The sequence below is a fragment of the Pocillopora verrucosa genome, chromosome 13 (genome assembly GCF_036669915.1).
Source record: "Pocillopora verrucosa isolate sample1 chromosome 13, ASM3666991v2, whole genome shotgun sequence".
Lineage (NCBI taxonomy): Eukaryota > Metazoa > Cnidaria > Anthozoa > Scleractinia > Pocilloporidae > Pocillopora > Pocillopora verrucosa.
In genome coordinates, this window is record NC_089324.1 from 5,005,401 (window position 1) to 5,032,738 (window position 27,338).

General features: G+C 37.6%; 1 protein-coding gene and 1 long non-coding RNA gene across 4 annotated transcripts; one reads left to right on the top strand and one right to left on the bottom strand.

Annotated features, from left to right (window-relative positions):
• Nucleotides 1-1,036: 1,036 nt before the first annotated feature.
• LOC136277551 (uncharacterized) lies at nucleotides 1,037-21,966 on the bottom strand. The gene is made up of 3 exons (XR_010715950.1): nucleotides 21,675-21,966; nucleotides 3,129-3,254; nucleotides 1,037-2,726 (listed from the first exon to the last, which is right to left on the bottom strand). It is a non-coding gene; the product is annotated as an uncharacterized lncRNA (long non-coding RNA).
• On the top strand, nucleotides 7,358-26,830 carry LOC131790190 (BMP-binding endothelial regulator protein). 3 transcript variants are annotated; one of them, XM_059107374.2, is made up of 9 exons: nucleotides 7,360-7,713; nucleotides 7,802-7,887; nucleotides 15,301-15,409; nucleotides 18,965-19,002; nucleotides 19,654-19,764; nucleotides 20,225-20,276; nucleotides 22,822-23,613; nucleotides 23,829-24,019; nucleotides 25,019-26,830. In XM_059107374.2, exons 1-9 carry the CDS (start codon nucleotides 7,605-7,607, stop codon nucleotides 25,115-25,117), a joined length of 1,587 nt encoding a protein of 528 aa, XP_058963357.1. In that variant the 5' UTR covers nucleotides 7,360-7,604; the 3' UTR covers nucleotides 25,118-26,830. The 3 variants fall into 3 exon arrangements, with proteins under 3 accessions (XP_058963358.1, XP_058963357.1, XP_058963356.1); XM_059107373.2 differs by having other exon boundaries at nucleotides 7,362-7,713; nucleotides 23,826-24,019; XM_059107375.2 differs by lacking the exon at nucleotides 23,829-24,019 and having other exon boundaries at nucleotides 7,358-7,713.
• Nucleotides 26,831-27,338: the final 508 nt, after the last annotated feature.

Sequence of the window (27,338 nt, forward strand, 5' to 3'; positions counted from 1 at the left end):
GGTGCAAACTTGACGTTCGACAGAAAACAAGGGCAGAATGATAAGACTAAAAGCCGAAATATAAAAAACGCTACGGGCAAGGCAGAACCACGCTTATTTTCTGCAGATAACACCGTATTAAAGTTCTTCTAACAGAGTGGAATGAGGAAAAATTGAGTTATCATAGGTTATTTGAAGCAAGCCCATGAAAGAACAAAAATTAGATAATTCTATCCACCGGGATGTACCGAACTATCACCTCTTTCACCACAAGACCACTGTTAACACTACACTAGAGGAAACGTCCAATTCTAAAGGATGGCTCTTCTCATTATAACGTGATGCCAAACTTTGAAATCTACAACGAATTACAAGACCTAGAATTGCTCCGGTGAACTCGGACTTTAATGAGTAAAGCACACAGTACCCATCTGATTAACGCGGTTCTTTCCTTCGCGATGTTTAACGATCATTTGACGAATTTGCGCAAAATATCGTGATTTGTCATGGTCACTGGCGAGCTTATGAAGTGTTTGGCTAAGAGAAAGGAGAGTGGCATATAATTGATCCGCGAGATACGAATAAACAACTTTACTCGATTCCCAACTCCGAATGTATTTCTAGTGTTCTGATTGGCTCATTCAATTGCTGTTATCAGATCATATACCAAATCACATTATATGGAAAGTAATTTAATCAAGTGTTGCTAAGCTGCATTTTTGGCGGGAAGCAAGGGAGGAAGAAAGCAATGGAAACAAGTAGATGCTTTACCAATGAACGCTCTACCAGAACCTTTAGTTACAAAAGCTCACCTTTGAAGTCTGCTCGAGTAGCCTTAATAGTCGTCTCTTCCGTTCACGCGCTACCACAGAACAATTGCCCCACAGGGCATCTGTAAATATGCACATTGCCTCTGGACAAGCTAGAACTTTTATAAATTAAACCGAATACTTCTCTCAGTAATTCGTAACTCGTACAACCAGAGTGACAATTTGAGTTCAGGATATTTAAACCAAATGAGCTATCCTCGATCACTTGCAGTGTTCAGGTCCAGATCAACAAAACACTTGAAAAAACTGTGCACAACTTTTCTGCCACATTAATCATTTCGTTACCAAGTCAATTTTTCAGATTTCTTCTCGAGAATCAATATCTGACAGCCGAGGGGAGCGATCTGCCATTTTCATCGGAAGAGCCTGGAAACAACTACAAATGAGATGAATACAATTTGCAGCGTATCATTGTTGGTTGGTACTGCGCATGCACAGAAAACTGCTTATTTACGCAAGTCCAGAGGTGGGCAACGGAAAGGAAGAGTAATTGTTCGAGGATGTTTTCAAATATATATTCTTTTAGGGGAAAGGAAAACATTGCTATAATACACAGTTAGTTTAAAGCAGTTTGAAAAATCATAAAATGTTACAGAAGAGGGGCATGTGGGTTCCAATTTTCCTTACTTGAATTAAAAAGCTTTTGGTTCTTTCAAGTACTTGTTCTTTATCACTTTTTTAAAAAATTAACGATATAAAAGGGGAATCGCCAGTGTGTGTGTTATTCAAATGAATGAAAGACACTGTTCCTCATTGTTTGGCATCAAAGCTATTCGTTATTTTTATGAAAAACTACGTGACTAAGCCAAACCCATAATCCTTACAGCCATGCACTCTGTTGAGTCATCACGGTCATCCATCGAAGGCCTTTAAGGAGGAATGAGGCGATCCGGAAGATTTAATAAGGGCCAGGCTACATGCTTCTGTTTTTAATTCATTTACAAATTGTTTCTGATGCATCTTTTGCAATTGTTTGATTAAAGAAGAAAAAAAAAAAAAAAAACAGCGTGGGAGATGTGACATAACTTGGTCCGCAGTTTCCACCTTGGGTTTCTTCCGTATATTTATCTTTTTTATCTGCTTTCCAGACCGTCCTTGGCATACTTGTTTTTGTCCCACGTTAGTCCCACGTTCCACCTGATCATTATTCCCTCTTCTCACCTTGATATTTTTGTTACTTCTCGAAGGCTGCCTATGGTGACCTTAGAGCTGAGGAAAAGAGTTGATCCAGTTTTCTTGAAGATATTTAAACAGTTTTAAACTGAAGACGTAATTTGTCCTACATTTTTCTTTTCACACCTCTGTGTCCATTATTACTAAATCAAATAATTTAACAATGATTATAGACAATTTCGTGATGTTCTCGACGAAAGGGCGGTTCTATCCTTTGTCCTACACAAGAGACAAAGACAAGTAAAAACGTCTGCTGACAGGATGACAATAAAAAACTTTAGTCTAACGAATCGAGAAAATTTATTGCTGTCTTATATGGCACAGTAGAAGCCTTCTGACTTTAAGATCAACAACTAACATTCTCTCTGACAGGAAATTCATTCGTGACTCTCTCCTTTCCTGGCGGACGAATCATAAGCCTTACAAATGACTGATGAAAGATTGCTAGAGCTATTGATAACCAGAATCTTTATCGATTGCTTTAATGACAAATTGAACGATTTGCCACGTTATCGTTTCTAGATATTGATGGATGTCGATAACGAAATTATTTTCAAGAAATGGAAAATAGGGAATGCAAAGATATTGGAAAGGAAAATTGTGTGAGGGACATTGCTGATTGTGAGCTAGAAAATCTGACACATCACTGACTGTAGCCTTTCATTGAAACCAGATTTTTCCTGTTTTCCCTCTTAATCACGGTAAACCCTCGTGAATAAATCCAATATGCCTCACCACGATCACCTGGAGGATTGCAATCGAATAGGAATTTGTAATCATCACAGTAAACTGATGAGTGAAAGTAGCAATCCCTTGACAAAACACACACACAAAAAAATGGGTTTCTCTCCATCAGACGAGAATACTCTTTACAATGTTTGTGCTGGGACAGACATGAGAAATTAGCGCAAAGCTAATCCTCTTACGGCCTCCAAACAAAAATATTCTTCATTTTTTTCTTTCGTGACACCAAGGCTACGTAATCAACGCACCTTAAAGCACAGAACATTGTGCGTTCGTGCTGACTATTTGGCTGTGGAATTGACGAGAAAGAAAAGAAGCGTTCACGTAGTGACGACTAGACAATGAGACAAAAATACCAATATCAGTAACACTGATGGTATTAAAATATTTAGATGGACTTACCGCGAGATATGACATCTTTATATCCCTAGTCTTATTTGGCTACAAAAACAAAGATAATTTCCGCTTCGTACGACTTTGGCCCACCCACACGCATGTTACCTTCTTGATCAGGAATAAAATAAGAACCTGGAGAGAGATCGAAAGGAAAAGATCAATTTTTGCAGCTGATCTGTAATTACACAAGAAAGTGGAATGCTGAGAATTCCATCGAAGGTTGTTCAAGTCTAGAGTTGGTAAAGATTGTTGTCTTGTTAGTTTTTTGCATTTCGTGACAGTTTTAAATAGAGTTGTTAATTCAAGCTTCAAGCCATGTGTGACTTTGAGGGAATGACGTCATACTAGAAGACCACCAGAACGCATTGGTTCATGAAGTGTGAAAGTTGTTATTAAAAATACGTTTATACCACCGAATTCGTAAAGCTGAGAAGACTCACTAAAAACCGAGGACTTAAAAAAGAATATTCATAATTTTTGGGTGATAGAATGTGACCTACAGTTGCCACAAATCCTCTTTAGCATTTAGTTTTAAATACTTGAAATAGGTAACTGTCACCTAACTTTGTGAAAAAGAGCTCAAAATTTGTACAAACCATACTAAATTTTGGAAATATTTTCTTCTTTCCAACATATTTTCTCAGAGACTTGCTGACAACTGGGAATTACGTATTGCAATAGAGTCCAAAGATAATATTTCTTATCCACTTCAGATGAGAGAAACGTGAAACTATGACGGAGATGCATGAAATTAAAACCACGATATTTTATCAAAACTGAAAGTTAAAAGTCAGTTCACAAAAGGAGACTGTCCTTTGTATATTGACAGGTCCGGGCAAGTAACATTCCGTCCTTGTTACTAGCTCATTACGTATGGTATATATCATTCGTGTTTTCATTTGTCATAAAAAAAGTTACATAAAAAAATATATGAAAATACGGTGGTATAAGTAGTGAGAAAACAAATAATGGATTAAAAAATAGCTATATATAGCTAAGAACATGCGCACAGAAAAAACCATACAAAGGGAAAAAAATTTTGATCATATCTTTCCTGGCGGTTTACTAGGGAGAAAATCACGATATGTTCTGTTTAATTCAGCAAATATAGGCAAGCTAAAAGGATTGTCAATTATTTGTAATTTTTTCCAAAGCTGAGAAGGAGATTAAGAATTTTTGGAGCAAAATCCTTATTATTCTAATCCGATTATCTTAGTGTATGATTTCTTTCACTGTATATCCATGGGATTATAACGGAGATTTTGTTTTCACGACTACGCAACACAAAGATTGAAATAATGAGACATCTTTGTTACGTGGCAACAATTTACAAGTAACGTGTATTGATCTACTTAGCAGACCCTATAAATTTGAGGGAACACAAAACTTCATCACACAACACCAGCCTGTACTTGCTCCGAAAAGAAATGTTTTCGTCAAGTTATGTCTCTTTAGTAACCTGGCACGTGTGGATAACAAGCTCAAGAGGTTTCACAAATCGGGACAGACTTATTGTTAGCTTAATATAGTTCTTAGTTATCTATTTTTGAAATGAGCGCTTGGCGTTCCTTAGTGGGTAATACCACATTGATGAGGAGGCTAAAATGGTACATAAGAACCCAAAGAGACATTTTCATGTGATAGTTACGATCATTTGTCATAATAATAATAATAAAATCGCTTCGAATATGTCAGTGAAAACGATATGGATAAGCAAAGGTCACTACTCTAGTTGCTGAGACAATCACACACACACGAACACACACACAGGCTCTAGACAGTTGTGATCGCCACAAACAGGGGGTTTAGTTCAAATATCAAGACCTTATGTTATGGACATCTCTTCAAAATGTCCACAATTTTCAGACAGCCCTTGACCAGATCCTCTGACCTAAAACTGAACTTCGAAATGATTCTTTTCCACGAGAAGTAATTACACGAGAAAATATTTAGGAAATCTGGTGATTCCTAAGATAATTTTTGCGTATTTATATACATGTATGGCATGACATAAAGCCATCTGAAAATGTACTCATCTTGGAGAATCTTTAACGCGTTTAGCAACCATCGATTGAACTTATCATGATCAGATTTATTGATTGGTTATTTCCTTCATTTAACAAGAAAAGGTTGCCCTGATTGTTCTAGTATTTCCTTTTAATTCTTAGACACTCGAACCTACGACTTAACACTTAAAAGTAGACAAGATATCTACAAAAACAAGGATAACAATGGAAGGAGAGCAGCTCGGAAATATTGTCTCAAACTGATTAAGTTGATTTTGAGAGGAAATAGGTAACAGACCCATACGTTTGTCGAGTTTAAAATATTTCAATCGCAAAATGCACTTAACGAAACTTCGCATATAGCAAAGAAGCGCTTCAACGATAAAAAAACCGTGAGAATTGAAAGACTAAATTTCACAATGTTGGCTTTTGACAAGACTCTCAAAGAAATTTGCTACCCAAAATTAAATTAGGTTCACTCAAATTATATTTGTGTTTCCATTTGTTCTGGCGAAGGGCTAACGCTCGAAACGCCAGCTTTTAAACGGTTCTTTATGGTGGCCAATTTACGTAATCAACTCAGTTGATAAGACCAAATTAGCCTGTTATATTCTCCCATCGACGCAGCACCAGTTTCTTTAGAAACTTACCCCCTTTACACATGTCTGTGTTAAGTTGAGTTGGGGTAATAAATAACAAAATAATCCAAAGAACTCTGCTGAGGCTTGTGTCATTGATCAAGAAAAATAAACCTTTTCACTGCTGAAAGATGTTTTTCATTTGTTTGTTTAATTGTTTTCTCTTTCTGAGCTCGAATATTCAATATTCGAAGAAGATCGAATATTCATATGAAAAAATATAATTAATCTTAGTTCGAGAGACGTCACCCAGAAATAGAAGCGGTCATAATAGACTAAATATGTGGGTTTTATCTTGAAACTAGGTTAAAAAAAAAAAAGAGCCCAATAGTCTTAAAACGAAAAAAAAAAGAAAAAAAAGGAAAAAAAAGCAACAGATCTGGCTAGTACATAAGTGGAATTAGTCGAATTTTGATTTCTAAATTGCTTTAAAATTCTAAACAAACAAACAATACTGAAAGGGGTGAGATTTGTTCCATAAATCATTACGCATTGCAGCAAAAACTGTGAACAGTTCTTTAATTGTGTTTTCATTACTCATGTCAGCTTAACACCTTATAATTTTTTTTAAAGCGTAACGGTTGGCAAGGATCCTGTTCATAATGGCGTCCATAAACGAAGAAGTACTTAATTGTCTTTGTTTTTCTCTTCCAGTGAACTGGAAATTCAAAGTTCACCGCGTAGCCTAAATGAGATAAAAAGGTCGGCACTGAAAATTTTTTTCCCCTGGCAGCAAATACCGTGTCAGAAGCGAGGTTATTGGACAGTGTTGACGTCTACACTTTTAAAAGATAACACGATAAGCAGTAATTAAAGAAATAACTCTAGGCAACAAGAGAAGTTACTTTAACAAGGTTATGCTACTTCAGCGTCGCGCTACACATGTTTTGAGAGATTTGGTGACTTATTCAAATTGCTCAAAATTAAGCCAATTTTTTTGGGCCTTGTCTTCAGGCGCCGCTCTGACTGGGCTCATTCAAGAGCTCATTCTTGATAATGAATTGAATAAACTTGGCACTTACTGCTGAAATCCTTTCCAAATTACACCCATCCGTTGTGTGTTATGCTCACAGCACAGAGAACAAATCAATAACATTCAAGAGAAGTTCAACAACGGGAAATTGGCTCGATATGCCAGACAGATAAATGAAGGCATGCGATGAGTACAAATTCAAACATGCGAAAATCATAGAGATCGCTATCAATAACCTGCAAACGATTATGCACAACACCTTTGATGTATTGAAATCGGGAGCAAACAAAGAACTCGCTAGACAAATAAAGCAAAGAGAAAAATACACAACTATACACCACTTACAGAATAACCCTCGTGGTATAAAACAATCGACAAAGCTTAACTTAAACTCAATCTTCTACACCGATAACTGGCTACATACGAGCCATTGACACACACATACAAACTCTCACTATAGGATCGTGTTATGTAAATCGCTGTTGACAGCTTGACCTGTTTTGAGTATGGCAGCGATGATAAATGATCAAGCAACCCAAAGGTATGTTTGAAATGAACCAGCTTCTGGTGATAGGCAGTGATTAATGTCATTCGGTCATCGATTAGTGTTCGCGTGCTCAACACTATGCACCACAAGTAATATATCACAGAAGCCTTCTTCTCCTCCCCCGATCGTCGGCGGCGCCTGCGTGGCGAGAAATTTCCGAGTCTTTGTGACGGAAGTGGGAAAAGTCCGTTGAAAAGCGACACACATACGCTCAATTGTCATTATATAAGCCCAAGCTAGAACACTTAAGATGCAGTGAAGTGGAAGTCGTAATCGGGTTAAGGTTGACTTGACTGTATTTTAGAAAATCGTTTTGGCATGTTTGACTCAAGGCAAGGTAATTTGCGGCTGTCGAGTTCGCTCGCTTTTTTGCTCCTCATTTCCTCTGTTGCTGGTGGCGGCGTGGCACCGGGATTTAAAATACAAGGTTTGTGTGTACATTATAGAGATTTTAGTGTTCAAAACCGCAGGAGAGCAAATTTAGAGCCACTGACTGCGACATTATCTACTCCTAGGGAGCCTGGCTTCGTGCACTGTTGAGAACGCAGTCATTGAGCTACCAATTTTGGCGGGAAATCCATGTTTTGTGTGCCGATGCAAGGTTAGTGGAAGCCCTGAGTTTTTCTTTTTAAAGAATTTATAACCAGTTCGTGACATCATTGTTCAGAGTGTTTCGATAAGAACTGCCTACAGTGACAACCTTGGCAGGAAACACAAACGCGTCTATAAAAAGGCGAGCGAAGTTTTTATAGGATTAGGAAATGGTCAAAATTGCTGTTCAAATTTCAACGTAAACATTCGGTGGGAGGAAGGCAAAGACACTTATTTACTTTTCAGATGGAGGAAAAATTATCACTGATAGCTGATGGAGCTGATGATGGCTCATTCCGTCTAGTCCTAGTAAAATCATTGGCTACAGACGCGTGCAAATATTTGGAATATGTCCATAGAACGCACCATCACTTGTCCAATTTGTCTACCACCGTGCACACTAATTGAACATAAGTGAAGTAACACTCGCACGCGGTTTAGTTTTTGTGTATATGCTTTATTTAGATAAATCAGCAAGCTAAATAAAGAACGGGGCTCGCGTATCTAAACAGAAAATTCGACAGCTTGGGATAGTTTGTAAGTGGGAGAGATAACAAAGAAAAAAAGTAACTAAGAGAGTCGAGAACTGATCAACTCGTGTTCATCTTATCGGGAAGGGGTCGAGATTGAAATCATCATAAGCTCGTCAACAACAATTTACTCTTGAACTGTTTCGTGGTTGAATAGCTTCCCTTGTTATTTGAAGTAAATTGCTTTCCGTTTGCTATGCGAAAAACGTCAACTTCACAAAAGTACACTTTAGCCTGTCCGTTAAATGACAATAGGCAAAGAGTAGAATCATTAACGCACTTGAGAATCACTCAGGCTACTACTAATGGCACAACAAACAACAAGTGCTTTTTCCACTTTTGATTCAGCTGGTTCGTGTTCAAATATATTACCGAGGAATACGGAATTTGTTTCTACAAAGACGAAGACACGATGCGATTAGCGGAAAAACACCAAGTCACGTACACTTGAGGCGATATTGCAAATGCCTTCCTTGGGTTGGGGTTAAAATAAAAGGTTGTAAGTTCTCATCTGTATTTCTTCCTCTGTATCACATGTGTTCTCGCTAGCGGTCAACTTTTTCCTAGGTTAGGAATTCCTAATATACACATATCTGAATGATTTCGAGTTGATGGATTTTCTAGTGGTGGGCATAAATTTTCTGAACAGCCTCGCCCGTTCTTCTAATCTGTCACTATTTGAACACAAATTTCTTACCTTCGTGAGCAGAATGAGTATCTTGTAGCAGTTTTGAACTGAAAAAAAATCAGTCGCAATAGTTCCTTAGACTATTAATCCGAAAAATGTGCTTTGAGTTTCATTCTCACCTCAACACGTTGTGATTGACGAATTACGAAATACATGCCTGAATATAATTAGGAGATTTGGGTGAAAAAATTATTTCAGTTGTTACTCTTGCCGTACGAACACATTTCGAGGTTGCGTCTCAACTACGAGAATGCCTCCAAAACGAAGGGAAAATTCCATTCAATACGAAAGCGAGAGGTTGGGTGTTTTCGTACTAAAGGGTTCAGTTATTTGAAGAATGCGAAACTTCAGCTATAAAAAGTGAAATTGAAAGACATGGCTGATAAAACAATCAATCTGATAAATAACTGACACTAGAAGCCTAAAACGAACATAGCAGACACGTTTGATGGCTAAATTACTCCAAACCGCGACTTTAAAAATCAGTTTTGGCACGAAGGTAACTGTAGTCTTTCACAAATCAGTCGAAAATCCCCTGATGAAATGATGGACATAAAAGCCGGTTTCAGTTCTCCTTCTTTCCTATCCTGAGTTTCCAATACCTTTTTAATCATTTTAGCCTTTTTTTAATTACCTACACGTAGCTTCAGTCGTTGCTCCAGACAGAAAAATAAATTAACTGTACTTCACCTGAAGAGAACACGATATAATTTAATTTTGACAGTGTAATTCATAACTGAGTTGCTTTCATCCATCTTTTCATTCAAGTCAAAAGTGATTGATTGGCACATTTCCGAAGGATTACTCTAGGAATGATTGGCAATTTTTAACGTCGTCTGTTTCTCGTTTCTTCTTTAAGATACAGCGAGAAATCACATGCAAGATAGTTATCACACCCTTTCCTTCCTAAGATTTGACATTCTGATATCCTTTCGTGTATTTTGAGTCACAAGTCACTGGTATTTGTTATGTTCTCCTCTTTATTAACGTCAGCGGCAACAAGATTAGAAACATTTGCATTGATAAGATGATAAGTTTTCTCAGTGCTGTATCTTTTATCAGTCTACGACTCAATAACAGGCTTTGGCATGCTAATACAAAAATCCAATTTAACCTCCCATGTTATTGCTTAAGATAATTTGCATAACTAAAATTGTATCAAATATTTGCTTCTCATGAAATCGCATGCAGAAATATCCAAAAACACGTGGATTTATCCCAAAGAAGCGAGTTGTGAGCCGATCTCACCTAACCGTCAACAAAAAGTGTTCAATTTCTTTCATTATTTCCATCTTTTTGCCTTAAAACGGATTCCCAAGATGTTTTTTAATAAAAAGAGAAGGAATCTGACCCAGAAACAGTCACACAAGATAAAAACAGTGTTTGTTTAACCAAGTGACTTTTCGTGCAATTCTTACGTCAAAGAATCTTCCGCACCTCATCGTGGCCACGGAGACGGAAAGTGAAAAGGGTTTTGAACCCAAATACGGAAAATATCTGTGTATCAATACAAAAAAAATGTTATGGTAACACAGATTGTAACGGAAAAAAAAACAAATCTTTTTGAACACCGCAGAAAAAAATCGTGACCGTCGAAGTTAACTTTCATGTGGTTTGATGTCACTCATCACATCAAAGAGGTACCCACAAGCAAATAAAGAAAATCCCAACGGTCTTCCTTTAAAAGAACGTCGTGTTAACGTAGTCAGGTTCTTTCTCAAGCATTCGTTTATTTTTCCTGTTATCTTATGAGTAACCTTCCAAGCGTTTTAAACCTATGGAATTTGTCCCCTAGAGACTTTTATTAACCCTAAGTTACCACTGTAACATAAAATAAAAGCCCAAATTATGGGTTCTGCCATGACGGTTTCTGCGATGGAAGAATTTAACGATTGTTGGCAAAAATTAAAATTGAAATCATTAAAAAACCTTCAACTTCGAAATATCATGTTGAATGCAGTTTAGTGATCCAATATGACGAAGTGAGGAATCATTACTTTAACACGCTTAGATCCTTTAATTTTGGTCGAATTACCACGGTTTAAAATAGCCAGTGAATTAAAAAAAAAGCCATCAGAAAATTAGCTTATATTTCCCACGAGAAAATAAATGGGAAAAATTTTATCCTTCTATCTTAAAGTAATCCGTGTAAGAGACTACAAAAAATGAAGTAATCAAATTATGTAACACTATGTGGTACCGTTTATTGACTTGCATTAAGAATCTATCGTGCACAGCATGACAGTATGAGTCAAGTGCTTCGATGTGGCGCTTTTTCCTCCCTTGCAAGGGATCGTCATAAGCCCCACTGGGTCGCCCTTAATAGTTCAAAGTACTGCAGAGAGGTTTTGATACGTAAAGACAAGCTCAGAATATCTTACTATTTAAGTGCTTGGCTATGTTGCTGTTTTGTACACGTTTGTTATTTTTTCATCAGTCGATGACACTTTCCAGTATAAAGGGAGATTTTTGAAAATGCAAGTTCTTTAAACGTTGACTCGGATGGCTTATAGGTGCGGCCTGTAGTTCATAATTCATCAAGCGTTAGGACGCCATGATTGAATATTATTTTCCAGAGTTGGTCTCTCTTCGTTACGTTCGATAGACACTAAAACCGTTATCTATCCAAGTGCTTCGATTACTTCACCACTAAAAACCGTTCGTTTCATTGTAGGAAATTGCAATGGCTAAGTTCGATGGCATACAACCCAAATAAGACCTGTAGAAGTAGTAGAAGAAGAAGTACAAAATGATTTAGACTAAAACGTATCAAATCTTCGTGCCGTGTCAGTAGGGTAGCTCTTCCGTTTCAAAACGCTGATATTTTATCTTGAGAATGATTACTAGTGCTTATAAGGACTACATAGTAAGCCCCCTTGTGACTACAATTAACAGCAAGGATATCGCAAGAGACTTCAAATTATTTGGATCATTACATGCCTGTGGTTTACTTATTATGATGGTGGTATGAGAGTTTAAGCCGAGGAGAAAAACAGCTGATGGGTCAATAGCATTTACGCAAAAGACGTTTCCTTTAGGGGGTGCCTTTCTTTTAGCCTGTCTGTAAACATGAAACAAGATACGGGTGTGTATAACCTCTTATGCCGCTGCAGAGTGGCATCAGCAATCGCACTATCGTTGAAAAACAAGCAACTAATCGCTATAATCTTGGCACTTGTTCACTTTGTTGGGGGCCTTTTCTCTGTTTTGATGTGTCACGTATTATCATCAGTTCTGAGAGACATATCGATATTGCCCCAAGGGTGGTATTAAAATTCAGACAAAATAACATTAAGTACTTCAATTTATTTACCTCGAATTCCGTGCTGCACGCATTATTCACATAACTTAACAAGTACGTTGTAGTGCTCAGGAAATCCAGTCAAGATCATTTGCCAATTGTCATTGCTTAATACCTTGCGGGAAATGTTTTTCAGGAAACAATTATATTTGCTGATCAGAAAGATATTTCGATTCACAAATACAAAAAAGGAAAGATAGATAAGATCTCTGAGCTAAAGACCACAACCTCCTTGGAATCTCTTTCTCTGTCAAGTTCTCCAAAAAGAAACCGTTGCAGCAATAAGTCAAACAGATAATAAAGGAAGTAGAAAATATTTCTCCATCGGTTAAGTGGGAGTCAGACCTCAACTGACTGCGATCCTTGACAGTATAAACTGATTAATTGTGCCACAGGCGCCCTTCATTCTCAGATGAAGTGAAATGCCAATTCAGACTTGATATATTTGAAAAAATTCAACAGTTGTTTAGTCTCCCATTTCTGATCTGAACGAACTGAAACCCAAGATCCTTAGGCTAACAAACTCCAAACATCTACCACATTAAACAGGTAAAAACCGAGATTTGGCAAACAACCATAAAATAAGTGTCACAAGACAACTCTGTAGGTTATATTGCCCTCTTATTTTAGTCAGCTATCATGCCTTTCTCCCAATCCTTCCCTTCCCCCCGCCCCTCGGGAAAAGACATATCAAAATAGCTTTGTCAGTATATTAAGAGTCAACTTGTAGAAAACATTCAAACCATTCCTCTAGTAATGGAAAGAAACTTAAGGAAGTGGATTCTGACGGACGTTTGACGAACATTTAACACCCATGGAGAAATCAATATAGAAATTCTAGGCGTGAATCGAGAACTTAATAAGGAACAACTAAGCATCGACCAATTATAGATCAGTTATCAATTCCTCCGCAACATCTCCGCTGCATTTACATCAATGTTTCTTTCTTCTACAGCAGCCGACGTAATATTGAATCACAAACCTTCAAACTACCTTAAATTGCGATCGCTGAAGCGATTGTCATAGCTTCGGGCATTAAGTTGGTTAAGCAGCAGCCCCACTCCCCCCCCCAAAAGAAAAAAAAAAAGAAAAAAAAAACCCTTATTTTTACGATAACCAAGAATTGATATTGGCTGAAGTTGTGAAAATCAACGTACATCACCGTCATGGTAAGGTACTGGTCAAATATTTCCCAAACGATCTGATGATTACATTTCCATTTTGGTTTCATTTGAACAGCTAGTCAGAGGTGAAAAATTCAGCTATGTCTTCCTGTATTGATCTTTTGTTCCTCAGTGCAATGCGTATGCGTCCTTGCACCTTTTAAAAAATGAATTTTTTTCACAGCTTCACACATGTATGGACTGGCCAATTGATTTTCGTCCGGAAATACTTGTAGATAATATTGGCAGTGTTGTGAAGCGGCTAACGACTAGCATGAAAATCTTGGTTTGGAGAGAATTAGCAACCGTGACAAATGCCATGGGAGCGTTCTTGACATTGACATTTCTAGAAACTCAGGCACTTTCGACAAGGATGATATCACATTAGACTTTCCACTCATTTTTAACTTTCTCACTAGCGCTTAAATTATTACGAATAGTTTACTGCGAGATACAAGTCAAGGAGAACAAGTGCACAATTTATAATTTGAGTCGTGTAATTTCAGCACGTGTAAATCTATTATAGCACTGCCTCAAGGGAAATTTTCACGATATTTTTGATTTGTTCTCTTCTATGGGCAAACTGATCCTTAACGCTATGGAAACCAATAAAAAAATATTTTGTAAGACAAAAAAAGCAGCAGAGTTGAATTAGTGACTAGAAAACGAGCTAGGATCGCTAGAGGTGCAGAAGATTGACATGGATTAAACAGCCGATTCAAAAAAATTCAAGCCAGATTTTCAGGATCCATAAACAGCTACACAGCTGCTGTAATTTCAATGTCATTTTCGACAACCTGATGCTACTCTATACTCTCGTGTGAATCAGTTTCTTCCTTTTTCTTTTCACTCTTGTAAAATGATGGGCGGCATTTAAAAGCAATGTGAGCAGCTGCGTAACCGATTCAGTAACCATCATCCTCTATCTTTAACAGATAATCTTAGCTAACATTCTAATGATGCCACAAACATTAGTAAGGATTTCTTATTTATGGCATCATTCATGTTGTTTCAATTCTTATCTTGACCAAACGATCCAGCTTTAATTGGTTTTGTTGAATAAGCGTGCCATAAACGAGATTACAAAGGGCATATATTTAAAACGTAAAGGGTGGCGTGCTGTGCTAACGATCCTGGGACACGAGAACCCAAACTTCTCTCCCTTCCCGACTTTCGCATCTTAAGTAAGGAAAGGTACTTCTGGAGAGTAAAGTCTTATATATTGTGGCTGTTGCTTCTGACAAAAAAAAACCAAAGATGTTATTTGACGTTTTTGCAAAGCGAAAAACAAATGACTCCAAAGAAAACTTTTATTAATGATGAACAGCAAAGGGTCAACATAAACAGAACAAGAATAGGTAAACAGAAGTTTATGCTAGATTGCAATCTGACAAGATTGATAAATTAAGCTTTCTTAAGGCTTAAGCGGTGTCTGGATAAGACTGGGTAACAAACTCAAAACAGTCTTGAGTCAAAACTTAACGCTTTGCCATAGAGATTATTGAACGGTGTGAGCTTAAATTCAACGCAAGATCCACGGTGAAATATATAATGACATTCAGATGTTGTGAAAAAGTACTATGTAGTTCATCTAGCGGTCCCTTAGTGATACTAATATCCTAGATCTCAGAATATAACACTTATCCCGGAAACAAGAAGATCTGGTATACATCAAGGATATCTAAAAGTATATGAGAGTATTATGTGAGCGATCTTTTCAAACATTTTTCATCTTTTTTAGAACAAATCTGTGGAATGTTCGCGCGAGGTCTGTCCAAGGACGAACGCATGCAAGGGAACTCTGAAGAGAGAGAAAGGCAAATGCTGCCCCGTTTGCAATGAAAACCAAGGTAATAATTCTCCGCGTAAGAAATAAAGAACTTTCGTCACTTTGGGTGTTCATGGTGATCATTAAAAGAAAATTTCAACACAGCATCTGCAAGGAATCTGTGCGCCTCTGTCTCACCGCTAATCAGATACAGACTTAGGACAAAAAGAAAAGAAAGAATTGTAAACTAAGATAGTCAGGCCACCATGAAGATGTCAAGATAAAGAAAAATTTCGAGAAGACATCATTAATTGTTTCCATAAATTTTCATTTAAGTGCTCTTAGTTCGAAAGTGCTTTAGAGCCCACGGAGTAGAAAAGCAAGGCAAGGTGACGTGCTTTAAATGAATCTTACCGGGCAGTAATAAAATTTGAATTTGGCAGCGGAAACTCAATGATCAATGCGCCCTGTCAGAAAAGGAGAATACGTAGAGTTCTAAACCCGGATTATTAAATTTGAAATTATAGTCCATAAGAAAATATTTGTTTTCAACAAATCTTTGTTAAGAAAACACTAAGAAAAAAGTTTGAGACATGCGAACCACTTTGGACAGCTCCTTCTCCAAGTCCTTATTTTCACGATTCAGTTTTCGTTCATGGTGTTTTCCTTTTCAAGGTTTATTCAAGGTCTTATTCATTTTTGTTGGGTCTTCCTCTGCGGCACTAAAGGATATAAAAGAAGAGCCGCGTTCGGTAACCTCGACCGAGGTCTTCACTGGTCTTCTTTCGCTTACGACACAGTTCACTTCGTTTCCAGCAAATTCTTTGAACTCTAGCATCCAATACTAATGATGCAACTTATCATATGCAACTTATATATATATATATGTATATATATATTTTTTAATGAATCTTTTGATTGGAAAGGCTTGAAAATTTGCTCCTAAAAAACCTTTGTTCTAACCCACTTTCGAGAAAGTTTCGCAAATTAAAGTTACATTTGAACCTAAATAACCCTCGCGTTTGACCGGACTTTGAAATGAACTGCTCAATTCAAACATTTAATTGTTTATTCTAAATCATGGTTAAAAAGGCGTTTGTTTGTCAGTATTTAGCCCGAACAAATATTTGCTTAGATATTCAATCAGCGCGGCTGTCCAATTGAAATCGTATCATACAACCCGCTTTGCAAGCTCTCTTTAAGCGTAAACAGAAAAACATCAAATATGTCTCCTTTAATCTAAAACACCTACTTGGCAATTCCGATCCTCTTGAAATGAAACCATAATAGCCTTTTGTTAAAACAAATCATTTCTTGTGCCGACATGGGGTCGGCTAGAGCGATTAAATGTGCTTGCGGAGAGGTGTTTGATCCTACCGCCCATGGCGACAAGTCGACTGTGGAGTCGTTCTAAGTATCTCGTCTGTATCCGTTAATTAGACACATTACTTCATCTAACAGCTTATTTAAGGAAATTAAATTTTTGATCAGTTAAGACTTTATCTCAGTTTATTTCCAACTACCTGCGAACAAAGCCCTCAAAGCCCATCGTAACCCACGCATTCCAAACAGCTTTTTTTTCTTCAGCTTGCAATAAATTCTGTTTGAAATTAAATTCGCAGCTCGATTTAATCTGCTAATTAAATTATTGAACAAACAATTACGGCCAAGTAGCCTCAAGCTGTAATATCGATATAATTGACCGCACAAATAAACATTTCACTTACCGGTTTTGATTACTCAACTTAATTCAGTGTCTCCTGACAAATTTAAGGCAAATGAATATGTTACTATCTCTTTTGAATAATTAATTAAATTCTCTTTCTGTTATCATGTTTTAAAAAAGGTAAATAGTTAGCAAAAGCCTAGAGTTTAGATCCCCTCTGGCTCATCTCTGTTTCGCATTAAAAGAAGATTACAGGAAATTTGTTGCCATCTACCGCAGAATTTGTATCTCATTTCCTGACAGGATATTTCATGGCCCAAACAGTGCCCGAGGGAGGATAAATACAGATAAATACTACAATACTCTCAGATTAAAGGTTGAACTCAGGCGCCTCTTGGTCTCCGCCGTTTGTGTGATCCTGATTTACAAATGCATCTATGTTGATGTACAAACGGGCTGAAAAAATGAGATGATGACAACATCCATCATTCAATTATTGCACCTTTCATTTAGTTTGGCTTTCGAAAGTAATTATCTTTGCAGAAAAGTGACATATGCGATGTTATGCTCCAAAGCGTGTCTCTTCAAATCATGCTAAGTCTTAAAGACGTCTTCTTATCCTTTTGCAAACAAGAAGAATTATAAATAACAAAAGCAAATTTCATTATTCCACTTCATGGCTGATCCAGAGATGTTTGAGAGCCCCCTAGAAAACACAGAAATTCTGTTTTACACCATTGGCCCTATGGGCAAAATAAGCTTAGAAACATTTCAAGACAACTAAATTTTAAACACTTCATATTAAGTTGCTGCATGCGATCCTGACATAGCGACGATTCACTGCTCCTGAGGAGTGCCTCACGAATTGTTATTGTGTCCAAATTTTGAAACGGCGGACGCTTGTTCCATTAGAACTTCGCCGCATTCATTTAATATACGGAAGCTTCATCCCACAAAGCAATGGAGAACTTTGTTTCTCTCCTTTTTTTGAAGAAGGATAATGAGCCGTGCATTTATCCTTGAGAACGAATAAACGGCTTTGGGTTTAAATAGCGCAGATAGAGGGCTAACGTGGCGTCACATTTAACGGAAAAACACAGAATCCGGTGCACATCCGAAACATGTTCTTTCCGAGCTGACACAAGTATTTATAATCAGCGGTATGGAAACAACTGGAAAGCCTTGCTAAGCAGATATCCTTTGTTCTAGTATTACTAAAAATAAAATGCGCAGAAAAGTGATTTTCATTAGCCTAAACGGATTTCTAATTCCTGGTTGACTTTAACTTAAAGGATTCGTGGTCGCAAGCTGAAATAATATATGGAACATCTAATTATACTCTGATGATTTCTGTCTAACATTTAGATACCTAGAAAAAATAGTAAGTGAACCTTTATCCTGTTGTATTCAGAAAATATATTGAAAACCGATTACCCAAGATGCTCTCTTAAAACCGACTTCCCATTAACAGATCATCTCTATCGGCATAGCCTAGAGGCCGATTGTTCTTTATAAGAATTGTTTTCAGGACGAGATGAAATGTAAAATATGGTAAATCTATTAAAACGCTTAATGTAAACATGAATTCCTTTATTAGAACGAATATACTCTTTTCGGAAATGGAACGCCTTGGTTTGTGTTTCACATCCAAGTATCTGGCAAATTGACATTTAAGCAGTTTAACAAAGCCCTTCTTCCACATAAAAACCTTGCGTGACATCCATGTCTGTTCGATTTGTGTATGTACCACCACCTACTTAGAGTAAGAGATTTCGAAGTTTCGTTGTTTTAGGTGCTTGTGATGACCATTGTAATGCAAAAAGTCTAAGTGTTTGACTCACAAGAACACATCTACCAACCCTACCACGATCATGCTATCTAAGAAGGCGATTCGCAAAGAAACAAGGGAGAACTAGCAGAACTAAAACAAAATAACATTAGTAAACTTGTGCCTTCTTTTTCCTTTGTTAGGACCGGCTTCGTGTACACATCAAGGGAGAACCTATAAGGTACCACTAATCTTAATCAAATCAATGAATAACGTTGATCCCAAGATTTCATGACTAATTTTCCTTACTGTCTGCCATGCAATTTACGTGATGTTAGTTTGGAACTGGATCAACCAATAATCCCCCAATTGATATTTTTCTTTATTCTCATTACTTGTCTGCTTGATATTGTACTGATAGTGTAAGGAGAAATTCGGTCTAAGTCACTGGTGGGACTTAAAGGGTTAAAGTCACACAAACAAACATTTTTCCTTATCTAAAGAAACGCAATTCATGACCAATGGATGAATAACATGCAGTCTTGTTGTCCCCATCCCACTAAACAACTTATTCGTTCATATTTTGACCCTTACTGTATTCAAAAGTAATAAATAAATCTCACTCCAAAAATCTCCGATTTGGTGCGGAACAAACATCTATTTTGGACTCCTAAAACTATTTTAATCATGGCAAGTTTCTCTTTCATAGTTCACTTCCGTTAAAATTAAGGTACATAATTGCGCTCGGAAAGAATTATCATAACCCAAACATGGCCAACAAACAAGTACAAGAAAATGAGTGAGACTGACCATGCAAGCCAATAATTGTACGCAAATTCGTGGCATTAGTAATTAAACTGAAAAAGCGTTTTTTCTTTCTATGAATAAACAGCACAACGATTCTTGGTTTGCAAAGGAATGCAAAATCTGCTTTTGCACAAATGGAACTGTCTCATGCCAGCTTCAAAAATGCAGCCCAAAAAATTCACTTAGATGCCCGGAGGTAGGTACTGTTCTTAAGAAAGGAAAGTCCATTGTCATCAGCTATGTTCCATTTTTTCCTCAAATGATGTGTAATGTTTGACCACCTTTTTCTAGTTTGCGATTTTGTGGGCAAATATACAACAAAACAAACTCACTGAGTATTTTCATTTCCTGGTATGAGATCATTTTATGAATGCCTTTCTCTGTTAAAAGAGGGGGTGTTTCTCAGGAGTAATAGAGTCTCCTGTGGCCTAAAACAAGTACTAATTTAAAACGATGAAGCAGCCAAATATGCCCTTGAATTCTACAAAGTGCCTATGTACAACCCCCCCCAAACAATACCAATGCAAGCTTTTAAATTGCCATGATAATAGAATACTGATATGCTTGCTGAGGAAAGAGGGCTTCAAAAATCATAAAAATGCTTCTTTCCACTTTCTTATTTACTTTTAATTTATTTTTTTATTTGTTTTCTTAAGGGCAAGGCACCAGGTCTGGTTCCAGGGGCTTGCTGCCTTCAGTGTGTAGAGAGTGAGTAATGGTGGAGTTTTTTATTGTGGTGAATTAATGGCTGTAAATATATGAAAATCATATATATGAGCTGCGGATAAAGACATGAATATGAAAGCGATCTTCAAAGTAATGAACTCTACTCAGGCAGAAGTAAAAATAAGCCCTAAAAATTTTATTACCACTTCATGGGTTTATTTGGAACTAACATAAGGACCAGCTGCCAGTTGGCTTGTTAGCTCAGTTGGTAGAGCACTGAACTGGTATTGCAGAGGTCATGGGTTCAAATCCTGTACAAGTCTGAATTTTTTCAGGCCTTATTTTCACTACTGCTTAAGTAGTGTTCATTACTGTGAAGATCGCATCCATATTCATTACTTTATCCCCAGTTCATTTATATGATTTTCATATATTTACAGTCATTTATAAAGCAAATTATTGATACAGCAACTATTTACACTGCAAAGGGTTTGAACATGGCAGTAACATGTGACTGTGTAGTTTAATACTCTGGCTGAGAGAAGTCCTGAGGAGCACTGTTGTCAGTAGTAGTAGTGACTGACATTTTAACAACTTGAGCAGAAGTCATCATCAGAGTGAGGTGAAGGGTTGTTGTTAGTCAAATGTACAAAGTCCAGATTAAGTGAATTGATTGGAGTGAATTAATTGGTCAGCACAGCAGACTTTATGATCCCAACACCATATCTCACACAATGTGATGAGTATCTCTACCTGCACAACATTTCCTTATAAATTTGGCAGAGAGTTTTTTTTGTCTATCAAAAAAACACCCTTCTCAAGTTAAGTTTCTTTCAACTTCTGATTATAAATTTCTTTGCTGTTTATTTCCAAGAATTTGGATTTTTTTTCATCCAGGAAATTTGCCTCGCTTTTCAAACTTCTCATAACTTGTTTGCCTAATAACTTAAGACATTTGTATTAAGTAATGACATTTTATCACTTCTAGAGGTGGAATATTTAATCATATTTTGAGAGTTTGCAGTTTGACAAGGAATGATAAACCTTGAATGGCATGCATGAAAGACAATTTTTTCAACTATAACCAGCTTCAACTCTTTAACTTTCAAAAGTGATTAACGAGCAACTTCTCCCAATCATACCAGTACATTTTTCCGCAAAAAGGCAATGAGAATACCTCAACTTATCAGGTAGAGTTTGTTATCTTGATCTAACACTAAATTCTCGCAACAATTTTAGGAGGAAATGTTTTAGAAGCTAGAGAGGAGAGTTAACAATCAGATCTTAGGAGTTGAAGGGTTAACGAACTATAGGAAGTCTCACATACCTCTCGCTACCGTTATTGTCAATATATCATGGTTTAAATTATTTTCTTTATCAAATAGCACTTTTTCAGCCATATTTTGAATAGGATACCCAATATCTATTCAGTAGTCTTACCTGCGAAAGCACGACCAATGATACTAGCTTCGAAGCGAATTCCAATTTCTTGGTTTTGAGGCGTTGAAACGTCCCCTGTTGATTTACCAGCTTTTGTGCACCGAAATATTGTTTCTCCGTGAACTGTCCGTTCGATTTGACAGGAAATTTTACGAAAAGTCATCACCTATTGCCGCCATTTTGTTTTTTCTCACAACAGCCATAAATGGACATAATGCCAATCCACTCGCCAAATATGGAAAATATCAAAAAACACCAAAGGGGGTGGGTTGGGGTGGAACTGTTTCAATCTTGTTTTTCATCTCCATTGCCACTGTGGAAAAAGTAAAAAACTGGAAGATCATGATAAAAGAAAGGCAAACTGAACTCAATAAAACCAATCCAAAAGCAAAAATTGAAAGAAAGAATTTATTTTCATTTCCTTGTTTATCGGGAATACTTCGTTGCATTTCAAGAGTGCAGTTGTTCGTAGAGTTTTAAAAGTGTTCGACAACATCAGTTTTGGCAGATATGTGATCCTTCTTCCAACTCCACAGGGACTCCACAGAAAGCTCACTAAATCTTGGTTGCTCAACAAAAAATTCACTCAAAAAGCTTGCTCGTAGGACTCTCGTGGCGTCCTCTGCATCTTCGAGAAGACTCTTGCGTTTACCGGGAATACTCCGTTGCATTTCAAAAGTATAGTAATGATCCTCTAAGCGCTTCAAACTCCAATGAACACAGACACATTCCCTTCATTTGATCAGGCGCGCAGACACGCTGCAGACCGGGGCCAAACACCATCTGCTCCGCCGCTGACCTTTCTTACACCTTGCGCACGTGCATTAGACGTCAGAGGGCGATTTGTAACAGGAAGAAACTGAAACCTTCTCATTTTAATACTCGGGCTCTCCTGTGGACGCCCGAGAAAAAAAGTAAATAAAAAGGAGAAGCAAAAATTAAAAGAAAAATAATCCATACCTGGTGTAAATTGCATCAGAATACGGCTTGGCTCTCTTTGATCCTATGTTTCCCCGCTGGCCATAGAAGCCCCAAAAGCTATTCGAGAGGAGTTGCTCGCAGTCTAAACTTCTTGAATTGAAACTAAATTATTTTTTAAACAGCTGTAGGCTTTCTTCATAACTTATTTGTTGGTTTGCCTTTTTAGAGACTGGTGTTTGTACATCGTATGGAGACCCACATTATCGAACATTCGATGGTCAAATGTTCAATTTTCATGGCACTTGCCGATACCAACTCACGTCAGACAACGCAAACTTTACCATACGCATGCGTAATGATCGGCGATACACCAAAGTCTACGCTTGGTCCAAGGCCCTGGCGATCCATTTGGTTGACTCCTCGATTGTTTTACATAAGGACCTGCAAGTGAAAGTGAATAAGTCGGATGTGAAGCTACCATACTATCATCTGCCTTATTTTCAGATAACGAAGGGTAGTTTTACCATAACCCTTGTGTCCAACATGGGAGTTCAGGTCCAGTGGGATGGTAAGGGTTTCATTGAGATAAGAGTGCCGAAGAGTCTTATGGGTAAAGTCGACGGGCTGTGTGGGAATTTCAACGGTAACTCAAAAGACGACTTTAATCTGAAAAACGGCAGGCGCGCTACGTCCGCTCAAGAATTTGGAGAAAGTTGGTCATTGGGTCGAAGAAATCACGGGTGCAAGAAAGCCCCTTCAGAACCAGTGAAGTCAACGATGTCACAATGTCGTTTGCGGAGACTCATTAGTGGTCGTAAACGATGCTCTGTTATCAAGAAGCAGTTTGCAAACTGTCACGGAAAGGTGAAGCCGGACGCATATTACTCGTCGTGCGTTTCGGCCGTCTGTCAGTGTACAGGAAGGCGGTGCGAGTGTGACGCTGTTCTGGCTTACAAAAACAAGTGTAAAAGCGAAGGAATCACAGTGAACTGGGGCAGGAATTGGAAAACTTATTGTGGTAAGTGTTAGACTACTTTTCACGCTCGTAGAGCTATATGGGTTTATACGGTTCGTGTAATGACATACCGGACAAAACCTTAGGTACTCGCAAATGCTATCCTAAGACAGGTGCACAAAAATAAATGAGATAGCACTTTGCACTCACTGCACGAAATTTATCAAAAAGAAATTCCAAGATAAATTTTGAGTTACTGTTTTCCTGCTTGTAAGGAGTCTCTTGCGCTGTCAAAGGCGCCGTCTTTGACGACTGTGCTCCTGCCTGTCAGCGGACGTGCGACAACAAGGATGACGTAAGTGTTCCGTGTCCCAGCAGCTCTTGCGTGCCTGGTTGTCTGTGTCCGGTGGGAACTGTATGGAACAGTCAAAGGACAAAATGTATTCATCCGGAGAAATGCCCTCCACAGGTGAGATGGCTGCGGGGAAGATGTGCTTATAAGTAAACAATCTGATGTCGCAAAAGAACTTGCAAACACACCAAAACCTTTCGGCAAATCTCTCTATTTGCTTCGCAGAAGAAAACATAACAAGTTCTTAATCTGAAACATTCTCCAAGAAAAGAACGATAGCATCTTTTTCTCACCTCCTCGAAAAATTCTGTTTTGCATCCGAAGTTTTAACGCCTTTGATGTTATTTAAACATACTAGGTGCTTTTCGAAAAAAAGCTACCGTGAATCATATCACTTTGAATTTCGTAGACTCTTCCACCGTCAAAGAATTGTTAATGCTCCGTATTACACCACTGGTACTCAAATTTCTAAATATAGAAAGCAGCATTTACCACCGCTCAGTGAAAAAACATCGAAATGAAACTTTCAATCAGTGCCTTGTCTAAAAATCAGACACATTGAGACAAATGAACAATTACTAGAACGGAGAAATTGATAAAGGTCACGCAGTTGGTGGTGCAAAGTGCTGTGTGACAACGATGATGAAGGCGCCTATGCCGTAGAAAGCATTTATCATTTTCACTACCCTACGTTATGACGCGAGTGTGTTATCAGCTTCAAAAGACTTTTTCTATCTGATGAAGTTTGCCTTCAAAGTAGCATACATCTGTGTCACTTTCAAATCTGGCTTGGCAGCCTGATCGCTTACCTTCGACGCAACAACGTTTCACTCCTCTTTTCCCTTAAAGGTGGCCGGCCCTGTCACTGTGTTGTTTTCAAAATGGCGGCTTCCCTGATCGAATTTCTGACACATCTGAAGACATTTTTTCTAATCGTAAGCTTACTATTTAGAATCTCAGAACACCTTGATCAATTGACTTCAATATACAATGTTAAAGGGCGGAGATAAAAATTTAATGCTTTTTTCAAATCTACGTCTCTATTAACAATGATAAAGTTACACATATTTCACTAGCCTTCGTCTAACCTTTTGTTGTAACTTGAAAATCCAACAGCTGTCGTCCATTCAGGGTAAACTACGAAGAGCGGCTGTGAGTTTGAAGAGGAGTCACAAGTGGATGATCAGACAAATGAAGAATAACGATGGAAGATGAAGATAGTTTTAGCCGACAACATTTGCATTCAATAACTCATATATGAACCAGCTGGTCAGTACTTCGATGAAACACGTGTATGCGCGCGCATAGTCGCAAGGATTCATCCAATTCATATAACAGAAGAGAAAGGAGAGATGGACGGTTTCCATTAACTGCTCAGCAGCAACAATAACTTTACAAATCACACCCATGGACTGTGAACTTATCAACGAGACCATACATATCAAACGAAGTCTATGGTTTCACAAATAGTTTAATCTTACACATCGCTATCAGTTGCGTAGCATTAGTCATCACACGCGCGTATCGAACTAATATATATTTTTTATCTCAAAGGATATATATTTTCTCACCGAAACCTGAGTGGTGGATATCAAATCATCCATAGAAGAACTCCCTTCAGAACTACCCCTCCCCCTAACTCAACATTAACCCTAATTTGTTACACTTGACTGTTGTTCAGTTAGGGGAGGGGTAGGTGCGAAGTTTCTTTGATACTGACATTGCTTAATGTTGACATTCGAAACCTCGTCATATCTGTAATAATCCTATAAATGACGTATATTATTTATGAATCTTTAAATTGTCTTACTCATCTGTTGCATCAGGCACCAATAACTATTAACCCGTGGTCTCAAAGAATACCTTACAAATATTTTTACCAAATAAGACTGAAATTTTCCTTAGACTTTTAACAGTGTCATGTAAGCATTTGCCCTGGTTTCAACTAAAGTACAACCCAAAATTTGAATGTAATTTTTAGTGAAAAAGTTTACCACATAAATTTTTTTCCACTTATTAAGGAACCAAGCCTTATACTAAAGAAAGGCTGGGGTCATTTCAAAAGGGATCACAATATGAAATCACTTGGAAAACCTTGTCATTATATCCTCTTAAAACTGGAATTAAGACCGATGGTATTTAATTCTTAGTTTAAAAACTGTAAAGGGTTGATTTCATACCTATTTGATGATTCCATGTAAAAAAAAATTGTAATTGAATTGTATAAACGTCCAATTTTACGTGTAACGCTCTTTTCTCAGGAAATGAAGTTTAGCATAGAAGGAGTTACGTTTCTACCTCTTTACGTTTCGTGGTGTCCATGTATTAATTAACTGAAAAGGCATTTAACTTAACACACTCACGAGGCCATACAAACTGACGACTACGTAAAATAGGTGAATTAATTCACCGTAGTAAGTTTTGATCATGACCGGTATTTTAGCAAACAAGGTAATAAAGTTTCGCTAATAAAACGAGAGCGCTTTTCAATTGAATGTATTGTGTAGTAAAATCTCGACCAAAGTTATCACAGTGGCTAATCAGACGATAACTCATGACAAACAGCTGATGAGAATTCCAGATCAATTTAAGGAACTCATTCAAAGCGCGAGAAAACGTGAGAGGCCAAGCCGCCATTAGTTTTGGTGTTACACTTGATTGGTCGAGGAAGTGGCACGAGTTTTCTGAACCAGTTATAACTCTCTTGAGGTCAGGTGTTCATTTGAGGCGTGGGCAGTGGCGCAGTAGTGTGAATGTGAGACTCTATTGTAAAACCACCTTTTTTCAACTCGTTGATGATGTAAATTAAAAAAAAAAAAAGTCGCTTTGCTCGTAATCTTTTATTTTTAATTTGGACGCAAAATTGCTCATCAACCTCAACTCTCGGGGCGAATAATGGCTAAATCAAACATGGTGGTCTAATCCACTATGACACAGTCCACATAAGAATTCTTAACGGCTGAATATGAGAATTTTGTCTTCTTGCTTAAGTTACAAAGTAGCAGGATGATAGTTGTGGTATTCTGACGAGCTCTCCTGTCTGAGTCTTATTTTACAACATTCTACAACTTTAAATTACAGATCACTGATTCTTCAGTCCATATACAATATTGTACACTCCTCCATTCGGAGTCTAAGCTTTACATTAAATAACGTTACGCAAGAAAAAACGAGGAATGAGGGCACAGAGAACAATTAGGGCGTTACCTGGGATGTGTCCACTCCATTAAAGATACATTAGGTCAAGTGTAAATCTACTTGCTTGCTATTTCAAATAGAACGCTTGAATTCTTCCCTAAAAAAGATCATTTCTCTTCCTTTCCAATGTCGTTTCCATTTTTTAAAATAATCGCCCCGTTTTTTGCCGTCGGGTCAAGACTTCATGCGATACACCAAGTGTCCATTCAAGGGACTATCTATAAAAAATTATTCATCC